Raw genomic sequence first — 12,399 nt, 5'->3', positions numbered from 1 at the left:
ATCTGTTTCGAGAGAGTAGCACAATACACTTCAAAGTTGTTCTTTGCGCCTTGAGAGAGTGGCCCCTTCAGAGTCCCAGAAGACAGTCGGCGTGATTTTAGCGGCTGAGGGTACAGCTTTGAACTTTTTCTTCGGAGGGAAGGTGGTGTGGCGCCACTCCTCCACTTCCGATTCGAAGTGATGCACTCGTCTTTCATCATCTGACAAAGTTCTACAAAAAGTTGTCACGATCAGCCTCGTAACGCTAACACAAATCGGCACAGATGATCGTTTGTTGCTCTATAGAGTCTTCTGTTAGGCAGAGGGAATACGGCACACGACTTTGAATACCCCGACAGGTGGACGAGTGTGTCAGCCGAGACGCCCAGTTGTGCAGCGAGGTGTTTAACATGATCAGTCGGTTAGCTCGAATGAGAGTGTCCGCACGTTCCATCATTGCAGGAGTCACAGCTGTGTCCGGCCCGTCGGTACACAGGAGATCGGACAGGTTTGCGCGACTTTGTCATGATGATGACAGATTCGACATGCTTTTGTCATCTGCCGCGTCTCTGTAGTCATTCTGCAAGGGCCTATGAATGTCTGCGAGGCTCTGATTGCTTGCCAAAAGAAAATCAATGACACATCTCTGCTTGGAACGCACTTCCAATGCAGATGCCATTTTGAAATCTACGAATGGCTCCGCCACCCGTCAGGTCTTCATGAAAGTATAGGGGCTGAAACGTGAACATTTCACAATGTTCCACAACAAATTCCACGATTTTTCAACCAAAATCGGACGAGAAAAATGTGTTGCATTACTTATTGAACGTAGTCAGTACTTCTACTTAATCTGATGACAATTACTGATTGTTTGTTTGTAGTAGTGTGGGAACAGAGTTAAATCCAGTATTGACAATCTTTTTGAATTGCAACACTTCTAAATTTCGACAGAACATACGTTCTTAGGTTGGCCTATATGACCATGTTGTACCTTCGAACATTGTTTTCATATTTGTAAAATCCATCCTTTTCAGGAGTAATTCAGAAAAAGTTTGCAAACACATTTGTATGCCATCTTTAAAAAAAACGGAGTAAGAGGACATATTAAACTTTAATTACAGGACTGACTGCGGAAGTCTGAACAGTGTTCCGAGTCACAAAAATGTTCCCCACACACCTGCAATCCACATACAAACAGAAATCCTTGTATCAAAGTACCTTAGCCTACCGCTAGAGGAACCAAAACGAAATGAGGCCGAACATTGACAACATGGAGTGTCTTGCGATTATTTTGTGTCTGACTTTGTAAGGGATAAACTCTGCAACAATTCATCATGTGACACAGTGATTATATGTCGCAGAAGTTGTCGGAACGGTAAAACAATTCTAAATCAAGATTGCAGAAAATCTTTGTGGCGAATCGGTTATAGCAATAAAAGTGGAGGCCCTGCTGCTCCAAGACCGGTGTGTCACAATCGAGACAGTGGCGGGAAAGCTGCGACTCAACCATGAATAAGTTTTCAGCATCTTATACAATGAACTCCGGATAAACTCTAAACAGTCAGGATCGCTAGTAAAGTATTTATCTAGATGTCTGTATTCTGTAAGACTGTGTTGTCATATTCTTATCGAAATCGGTCATCTAGATAAATACTTTACTAGCGATCTTGGATGTCTGGGGTCTTTCCAGAGTTCAATATGTTACTGACCGCCACCATTCTGGCAGTGTCAGGAATATATACTTCTTGTATGACATTCTGAACATGACTAAGGTCTCTACCTGCTGGGTTCCGCGACTTCTCAAATCCATTCACAAGGCCTGCCGAAGCGATGCAACTGCCAAAATGTAGCAGCTGTGACACGCCAAAGATTATTTATTTGGGCCACTAGTAACCATCGACGATTGCATTTTTGTATCACTTTGACCCATTGACAAAGGCTGGAAGAAACCTGTGAAACCATGATTCACCACCAGCGAAAGCGGTGAAGACATATCCAACATCGGACAAGGTGAAGCTGCCATGTTGTGGTGCTGCAGAATATTTTCACAGGAACACACTGCCGAAACCTCCTGAAGAAAACGCCAAAGGCTGCCCTGGTGAGCTGGTGGGCAAAGCTGTCACAGGGGGTGATTTCGCTCCGGGATACCACCTCTGTTAATGTCGCACAGGACACAGTCACACAAGTTGCTTCTCTGGGCTGTCAAATTTTGACTCACCTCCAGTTTTCTCCTGACATAGCTCCAATGTATTCTTCCTCTTCCATCGGATGAAGAAATCATTGCGTAGTAGGCATTTCTAGAAAGACGGTTTAGGTTATTTTATAAATGGAACGTTTCTTTAACAAACAAAAGCAAACCTCCGACAACGTAGATTTCGTCAAATTCATTCATCGTTGGTAAGAATGTGGCGCACTGCAGGGTGAGTATGGAGAGAAGGTCTGATGCCGTCACCAAGTTCCAAGTTTGCAGCGTAATTTTTTCGAGGTAGTAAGTAAAGGTCTATTACAGCCCCTCATGAACAATGTTGCAACTCATATTATCTTGCAAACATGTCCACCCACATCAGGATATGCTTCTCTACTGATCTTGTCGTTATTCAGACATTAATTTTTTTTAATATGTGAGCTTCATAGGATTGATCTTCCTACGTCCTTGAAGTTAATGCAATTTTCAGTCCCAAATGAAATTCTGTATTATTATACTCATGTTATGCAGGGTCCGGCAAATAAGACCTTCTGTATTCGGAGACCGTTGTGTGAGTTATAGTGTAATTACAAATGTGGAAGAGGTATCAATCGATAGCGGTGTACGTGCAGTTTCCATTAGCTGCAATGGCTTGGCTAGGTGAGCATCGTGAGTTTGTTGTGGAGGAGAAATCTTGATGGTGGTTCTGTGATTACTATTCAGCGAGTGATTCACATTCGGTTGAAACTTAGTCAACGTGATTCTGTTAATGTATATAAAACTGTTCGAAATGACTGTGTGGTCTGCACTCGCTGGTGACACACCGCATCCTGTACTCTTCCACAGCGAGGCTCGGGGTCACAGCACAAAGCTATACCACTTGCTAATGGGCATATAAGAGACCATGACCGGTCGTGTTTTAAATAAAAAGAGCCTTACATCTGAAGCGGTATTTTTAACCTGTACTATGATGCTCAGTTGGGTATCAAAGTTTAGATCGTCAGGCTGTGCACCGGAAAGGGAATTCACTGGCCGACATTGGGACAACATTGGAAAATTTGATCTGCTGGCTGAAGAAAACCCTCAGGAACTTCAAGAACGATCACTTGACAGCCATTGTGTGACCGTTTGGCGTACCGTTGCCGAGTTAGGTGTGTGGGGTCTACGTTTTTTCGAAGACGATGGAGTAACAGTAAGGGCTAATTCCACCTGCCTCTGTCACATAATAGAGACGAAAATTAAACCAGTGTGTTGAGGACCATAAAAACAGAGAGGTCTGGACCCAACAATACCGAGCCACAGCTCATGCCTCTCGGCGTCCGTTAGAAACTTTGAGAGAGTTGTTTCCGGATGTCTTCTCTCGTAGTGAGGAGACATCACCTGGCCAATAAAGTCACCCGATTTAGCACCTTGTGATTTTTTTTTTATTCCGGGAAATCTTCGTCAATGGGTCAGCAATGGAGGACTTCACTTTACAACCAACTAATGTAAAATGGCAGAGAGTTTGTAGTTCACAAATAAAAGCATTTTCTCGAGAGCATTTTTTGCATGTAACTGGCTTTTGAAATACGGTAGGTCTTTTCGCAGGAACTTTTACTTCTTTACGCTTCGTGTAACTGCTCAACTATGAACAGAGCACTGTACAGGAATGAACGAGTGCGTCAGTGTCGCCAAGAATACATCACGAATACACTCAATGCCACGGCCATTTGCGCAACACTTTCGCGATAGGGCTGTTTCGCTCTCTCAGGTACAAGTTAAGACACATTCAAGTGTTATGAAGCATTAAGTAGCTTTTGACGTGTTCTAACAGTAAAGATAACTGTATCGGTCGGTATAAAACCGCAAGTCTTATCTTTCGGTATCTGTGCTTCTGTTCAAATCGGTCAGAACGCGTGATGCAGAAAATGGATATTTAAGCTCGCCAAAATCGAAAGAGAGAGTCAACCATATGGAATGCAGAAAACAATCACCATGAGGGGTAAGTTCTCGGAGCAGGCCAGCTGCAAGCCGCTGTCTTAATAAACTGTAACTAACCGTCACACCAGTGAAGTATTTAACGCATGTTTGGTTATTCGAAATTTTATAACCAAGACTTTACTGGTGCAGGGTTCCAACGCTTCTTAGAAATTTTCATGAGACTGTGGAATATGCCTTGTGTTCTCTTGCCACTGATTCTCACACTCAGACTCCTGAGCGAGGCTGTAATACAATAATAAGCAATAGAACTCTTGCCAGCGTAGCGTGTTCTAAACTTATCCATTATAAAGAATAACGATAAGTTTAGTGAATATTGACGGTGGCGGTAGCATTTTCCCTATACGATCTTTGTGTTTCACAAAATTGACACTTCAAGCCGGTTTTAAAATTTTGGCAAAGGAATATTGTAACACCGGGTAAAGAGTATGTTAAGGAGACTTGAAATCAACACTAGTTTGCTATTAATCTATTTGTTTTGATCCCAACATAAGGAAGTAGCAAACACACCGATTTCAGTTGTTGGACGACAATTTCAGATTGTAGCTTCTAATCCAACCTGTACCATAAACTGACTGTGTGAAGTAACCAACGGGATTGCATTGCAAACGCAAAATTGTAAGGCAGAGCCCAACGCAATTAATACAAAACAGTCAGTCAAGATATCTGATTGACGATAAAGTTCATGTACTTCCCCAACCCATTTAAGTTTGTACATCTGCCGCCGATTGCCAGATTTCAGCGATGTTTAGGGTTTTATTAATGAGCAATACCTTGGCTTCTATCACACTGTGTTAGATATGACAAAAGGGTTCGTCTGTGAACCAAATAACGACTAAAGATGAAAGAGACGCCAACGCAGATCACTCCATTTTTTGAGTGGTCTCGGCTGTTATTCTAAATATGAGAGAACATTCCGTTCAGTTCCATTCTGTTTGCAGTATACTGCGATTACAATTATCAATAAAATAATGAATATCTTTAAAGTAATTTATAGATTTCATTAAGGTAAGCGTTTGTCATTTATGCACATTTGTCAAGCTATTGTGGGTTTAATATCTAAGTCATTCTCAAAGTACCAAGGCCACTCGTAAACAGGTTGATAATTCAGTAATTCACTTATTTGACTGCCATGAGCATAAAAAGATTGACTATCCGACTGAGATATCTACTTAGAAAGAGGCGTATTTGGAATTAACATTTTAATATTACGTTTACATGTGAGAAATTATATTGCAAATTACGTTTTCTTTGCAGGTGTTCTCCTGACTTTGAGCTGCGTGCTCACTTCGCTGTTGGTTGTTAGCCATGCAGCGCCCCTTAAACGTGACGATGTGGTAAGAAATTTTTTCCACAGCAGTTGAGTTATCAGCCTTATCTCGTTGCATCCATTGTTTCAAATGTTTTAGAGCGAAGAATGTTATTCCTCCAGGTCCCTCCGAGTATTAAAAATATTACTAGGTGTCTCACCTTTTCTGAAAGCGGACTGAGTAAGGACATTTGGGATTTCTTCCAGAAACGAAATCTGCTCCCATAGAAATCCTTGGTGTCTTACACTGTTGCTATATTTTAAATATATGTATGTTTCGTGAGACCGGATCAGTAATTGTAACTTTTCGTGTCCAGCAATGAGTCAGCAGTGCTTCAAACAACCCACATCTTTCAACAGACACAGAATAGATTAGAAATGAGATTTTTCCAACGGAAATCCTATTAAATAGGGGGCTCACACACCACCAAGATCGAGGCGGCTGGGAAAAGCTTTGTATGTTGCGGTAAGTTGATATTTACACAGGGTGTCCCATAAGCAATGCTGAATATTCAGTGATCCAGCAGGAAGGATCATTCGAACCAAAAACGTCCACTAAAGATGGGCTGTAAAATGCACAACTGGAGAAGTATGAGCAGTACTTCATATTCAATGTCGTGAAACAAAACTCTTCTATGGCAAGCTCTTTGCTTTCCATATTTTGCGAAGAGGTAGTATGCACCAAAACAAGAAAAATTTGTCTAGCAAACATGGGCCTCTAAAATCTATACCTAAAGAACTGTGAGATGTGCTCCACATTAGCGAAGATGAACAGGTGTTCATAGCTTTTGAAGTACTCACTTTTGAGCTCATGTTTCCTAGAGCTTTATTCCTTGTGTGGTCCATAATACCACGTTTCAAAGTATGGAAAGCAGAGATCTAGCAATAGAAAAGATTTGTTTAACAAAATTGAAGATGAAGAAGTGCTCGTACCTCCTGAGGATTATTAGACATTTCTACTTCGAGTAATTCCTCCTGTCATATCCCTGATAATTGACATATCTGCTGGGACACCCTACATTTATCGATGCACCAGTGTCGGTTGTGTTCTTAGAAAGCTATACCGCAATAGAAATTGTGTGTACTCTTACTGAATTGTCGAATTCTTTCACACAGTTTCTGTTAGCCCTAATTCGGAAGTAACCTTTTTGTGCAGCTAAAATATTGCTTTCGCTTGAAACCAAACCTGCCTCCGAGATAGGACAATCGATTCACGAAGTTCAGTCCAAGTGCAGTCTCCGATACGCTCCCATATTACAAACAGTACTTGTGAATTCATCTAAGTTAATGAATGACAATGTTCGGTTATACGCTGGATCGTGCCTCCCAGGATAAGAAAGTACATTTATGTACTGGTACATCATGAGTGTAACGCCTACGCCGCAAGTAGACTACGGCCCAGAAGAGCGATACAGCTAGACCATGAAGATAGTAATCTATGGTTACCATAACAGCTTTTTGGAGCTCAAAACGCATCCTTGCCACAAATATCTTAAGATGCCATGAAGGTTGGAAGGGACAACAGGTGGTGACCGTTGCGGACTGTGTTCTAAATTTCTCAAATTCCATGGCATAAAGCCATTTCCATTATCATTTAAAGTGTCTGGGCCAAAGCAACGTAACCGTCAGCGCATATTCTGAAATGTACGAAGGACGTTCTTTTTCTTTCGAAGTCATGGACTTATTTCATGGTCTTTTTCGCTTCATACGAGGTGCGACAGTAAAGTAATGAGATTGATGTGAAAAAAATGTTGCTTACCGTTTTAGTCAAGTTTAGTGTTATTTCCTTCAAAGTAGTTTCCTTCTGATTGCACACACTTTTTCCAGCGCATCTGCCATAGATGGTAACATTTCTGGAACTCTACTTCTGTAATATCCTCCATAGCCTATTCACAGCTTTTTGGACATCTTGTGTTGTTTGAAAACGGTGTTCCTTGACCGCCTTTTGACTCTTGGTAATAGAAAAAAGTCGCACGGGACGATATCTGGTGAATAATGTGGCTGTGGTAGTACTATAATTTGTTTTGAGGTTAAGAATTGCTGTACTGACAGAGCAGAATGGGATGGAGCATTATTGTAATGCAGAAGCCAATTATCAGCAATGTTGGCACGGGCACGAAGAACTCTTTTACGAAGTCTTTCTAAATTTTCTTTGTAGTAATAATGGTTAACTGTTTGTCCAGGATGCACCCACGCTTTATGAACAATTCCCTTGGAATCAAAGAAGCACACAAGCATGCATTTCACTTTTGACATTGACATGAGGCATATTTTGGTCTGGGTGAGCCCTTTGAGCACCATCGCGAACTTTGGCGTTTTGTCTATGGATCGTACCGAAAAAACCAACTTTCATCACCAGTGATAACACGGCTCAACAATTCTGGATTGATTTCCGTTTGCTCTAACAGGTCGGCTGCCACATTTTTCCTTGTTCTCGCTGTTGTGGTGTGAGATTTTTGGGGACCATTTTTGCACAAATCTTTCTCATACCAATATCTTCAGTTATTATTAGACGAACCGTTACTCGATTGATGTTTAGTTCTTCTGCAATCATTTTTAAGGATGATCTTCGATCAGGTTGGACGAGTTCACGCACCCTGGCTAAGTTGACATCCATCCCTAAGGATGGTCGTCTACTGCGGACTTCATCTTCAACATTCGTTCTACCTTCACTAAACATTTTATGCCAACGAAAAACTAGAGCTCTTGACAAAACCTCCTCTCCAAAAGCCTTCTGAAGCTTACTGTAAGTTGTCGTCGCTTTTTCACCCAATTTAACCTAAAAAAATGGCATACCGTTGCGCAATATTATGCAGTTCCATTTCCGTAACGAGAGACACAAACACGTGTTAACTTATTACAAGACAACTCACGACTGAGCAGTTGCATCGATGTGCCACTTGGACTAGAAGCAGCTTAAAGATAAGGTCAAAGATACTGTGCCTACGCAAGCCTGCAGGGTTGCCACATCTTGCAAAGAAAATCAGTCTCATTACTTTATTGTCGCACCTCGTGTGTAAGATCTAGGAGAATTTCATACTATCACTCAGTTAATCTAACGCATGATTGCCATTTCCGTCCTAGAAAATAAGAACTTCGCACTGGTAAAAATAATTATTTTATTCTCGTTGGTTGACGGATACCGGATTCCAAATGGTGATTTTCCGTTTTAAGGTGCTGATACTGATTTCGGAGTGCACCGAGGCGGGAGAGCCGTTCCGCGTGCCTGGAAACTGCGCCAGCTTCCTGCAGTGCATAGGTAAGGGGGTAGCGGCGCTTAGGCGCTGCCCCGCCGGTCTCGAGTTCGACGCGGAGAACAAAGTGTGCGACTACCCGATGTTCGCCGGCTGCTCTTCCTCCAAGTGAGGAAGAACTGTTGCTCCTCAGAAGTCTTAACTTCTGGTGGGCGGCGGTATTTACGAGACTTTCTCATAAATCTAGGAACAAGTAAATAATAAAACTGGTCAAATTTATGGGGCATAAAGAGACTGTTTGGTAAGCTAGCATGTACAATATTGTTATTTAGTTATTAATGATGAGCAGTTGTCTATAACAAATATAAAAAGTTATGTTGCTTGTACCATTTCCTTATAATTTAGTTTCTAATCCTAATAAACGCTTCTCTTCTTGAGTGATGAATTGTGTAGTCGCTAATGCTGTATATGATAATGAAAAACACATTTAAAAGTTGCAAATGCAGCATTGTGATAAGAAACCTATGATGTAGTCTCATAGGCAGCTGGTCGGTTCAAGTTGGCGTGCAGGACACTGAGTGTGTACCAGCAGTTTCTTGGCGACCGTGGAAACAGAAATGCTCCACTAGCGTGGTGACTGAAGTCATCCGCACTGCCTATTTGATATAAATATTATTATTATTTTTTAAAGTCACTAGCGGTTTCACTTCAATAGAGATGGATCTTCAGCTGATCTGTACATCAAATTATGACATTACAGAATTAAAATGGCTTGAGAATAGATGTGTACTATCTTAGAGCGCAATATATTCTGTGAGAAGTGTGTGCTCACAGCCGTCGCGCAGCAGAGTGGTTCACCTGAGCCAAGTCTCACCGTTCGTCATCAAGATAGAAACACAGATAGCACGGTAAGTCTTAACTTCGACAGACGGAAATAATAGAGCTTGAAAGTCGTACAAATCCACAGACAGCAAAAGCACATACGGTGCCAGCATAAACTATTCTGATGGGTCGCTATTACGAGCAACGTGTGTTTAGGTGGACCGAACTGACGCTATCTATTACAGGAGAAGTAGACGTAGTATTCACAGTGTGCCTGATGTAGGAACTATTCCTTGTTACATTGTCATTAGAAATTACTATTTTTCAAAAACATTTTTAGTTAAAACAATTAAATACAAAATAGTATAACCCTGTATAGCCAAACTAGCAACAGGAATTATTTCAATGTTATATTGCCCTAATTTTAGAAAACGCACTGTAAAGCCAAGACGCACATTTCGACATAGGTCTGATGGGTCTGGGTGGAGGGTGTTTATAGTACATTAGTTCGGCTTCGTTATGACCAGCCCCCATGTCCCACCTCTGGTTACGTAGGAGCAGAGGTAGAAAAATGTTCAATTTTGGGTCTACTCATATTCCTTAGTGAAACGCCCAGTTAAATCCGCAGGACAGAACAGGTAGTTGGAATCGTGGAAAGGGGCCAAAAATGAGCGGCTGTCAGTTACAATCGAACATCTATAACTTCATTTAGTTGCCCAAGCATTACAGTGCAAATTCTGAGGTTAACTTTCTACTGAATATGTCACACAATCTTATGGATTAAGGGCACACCCTTTTCAATTTTTAAAACGGCTGAAGGCCCATGATTTAAAACACAACTACAATAAATTTTCAAAAGGCAGAAAGCGCTAGGTTTTATCCTTAAATAATATTTCAAATGAGGCTGAAGGCCCAAACAATCTAAGACTTGACAAGTAAGGAATTTTAATTTTAACACGGCTGAAGGCCATTATTTAAAAACACAACTACAAAAAATTTTCAAAGGCAGAAGGCCCAAACAATCTATGACGTAACAATAAGGAATTTTACTTTTAAAACGGCTGAAAGCCCATGATTCAAAACACAACTACAGTAAATTTTTACGGGGAAAAGTCCAAGGCTTTATCCTTAAATAATTTTTTTAAATGAAGCTGAAGGCCCAAACAACTTAAGATTTAACAAGTAAGGAATTTAAATTTTAAGACGGCTGAAGGTTCATGATTGGAAAACACAACTACAATAAATTTTCAAAAGGCAGAAGGCCCAAAGCTTTATCTAAAGATATTTTAAATGAGGCTGAAGGCCCAAAGAATGCAAGACTTGACAAGTAAGGAACTTTCAATTTTACAACGGCTGAAGGCGTATCATTTAAAACCCAACTAAAAGCATACAAATTCAAACCATCGGCTGTGAGCCATTAAAATACACAATCAAACACCAATAAGGAAAGGCAATACAGCCAACGGCGCTCAGAAGTTTCCGGGGGTCCGTCTGCACTTGAAATAATAATGTTCGCTTAGGGGAGACAGGTAGTCTGCCCCACTATATCCGATCCGCCGGCAACCGAACCAAGAGACAGTCAACGGATCCACCGACAAGGCGACTTACTTTCCACCCGACCAGTACACAAGTAGCTCCAACGCCAAAACGTAAAAGGTGTAGCCGCCCACAACCAACTATGCATAAGCTGTCAAAACTACACACAAGTGTTGGACAGCGACAACACAGTGAGGAAAGGACACTGCCTGAGTATTACGTCAGCGGCCAGGGCAGGTAACCGGAACGTTAACGGCCACAAGTTAGAAAATTCCGCGGGTGCGCTTTAACTTCAAATAACCAAAATACAGCTAAACTCCACCGGGTGGTGGCCAAACTTTCGCCAATTCGAATACTCGCTGTTGCTCACGGGAATACGCCCAACAGCCAACAATGAAAACCAACGGAACAATGTGAGCAGACTGGCTTCGGTAGGTAAATCACCACTTAACTTTGATGTCCTGGATCAGTGAGCCACGAACCTCGTAGCAATCGGAACAGCTCCCATGAACTCCGACACTGCTTAGAGACCGCCAGCGGGCCCGGTCCACTGCGCCGCATGGAGACTTCCTGGCTGATGCACACCAACCAAATGACTGTCGCACACCGGCTAACCGGAAACTACACTACTGGCCATTAAAATTGCTACACCACGAAGATGACGTGCTACAGACGCGAAATTTAACCGACAGGAAGACGATGCTGTGTTATGCAAATTATTAGCTTTTCGGAGCATTCACACAAGGTTGGCGCCGGTGGCGAACCCTACAAAGTGCTGACATGAGGAAAGTTTCCAACAGATTTCTCATACACAGCCAGCAGTTGACCGGCGTTGCCTGGTGAAACGTTGTTGTGATGCCTCGTGTATGGAGGAGAAATGCGTACCATCACGTTTCCGACTTTGATAAAGGTCGGATTGTACACTATCGCGATTGTGAATTATGGTATCGCGACATTGCTGCTTGCGTTGATCGAGATTCAATGACTGTTAGCAGAATATGGAATCGGTGAGTTCAGGAGCGTAATACGGAACGCCGCGCTGGATCACAACGACCTCGTATCACTAACAGTCGAGATGACAGGCATCTTGTCCGCATGGCTGTAACGGATAGTGCAAACACGTCTCGATCCCTGAGTCAACAGATGGAGACGTTTGCGAGACAACAACTATCTGCACGAACAGTTCGACGACGTTTGCAGCAGCACGGGCTATCAGCTCGGAGAGCGAGGCTGCGGTTACTCTTGACGCTGCATCATAGACAGGAGCGCCTGCGATGGTGTACTCAATGACGAAACTGGGTGCACGAATGGTAAAACGTCATTTTTTCGGATGAATCCAGGTTCTGTTTACAGCATCATGATGGTCGCATTCATGTTTGGCGACATCGCGGTGAACG

General features: G+C 42.2%; 1 protein-coding gene across 1 annotated transcript in view; it reads left to right on the top strand.

Annotated features, from left to right (window-relative positions):
* Positions 1 to 8,816, top strand: part of LOC126484805 (probable chitinase 10) — a 32,704-nt gene extending 23,888 nt beyond the window's left edge. Inside the window, exons 5-6 of the mRNA XM_050108402.1 lie at positions 5,399 to 5,435; positions 8,625 to 8,816. Of these exons, the coding sequence (XP_049964359.1) occupies positions 5,399 to 5,435; positions 8,625 to 8,816 (229 nt within the window). The remainder of the gene's footprint in view (positions 1 to 5,398; positions 5,436 to 8,624) is intronic.
* The last annotated feature ends 3,583 nt before the right edge of the window (positions 8,817 to 12,399 follow it).

Source organism: Schistocerca serialis, chromosome 6 (assembly GCF_023864345.2).
Source record: "Schistocerca serialis cubense isolate TAMUIC-IGC-003099 chromosome 6, iqSchSeri2.2, whole genome shotgun sequence".
Lineage (NCBI taxonomy): Eukaryota > Metazoa > Arthropoda > Insecta > Orthoptera > Acrididae > Schistocerca > Schistocerca serialis.
This window is presented reverse-complemented; position numbering and strand designations above follow the sequence as displayed.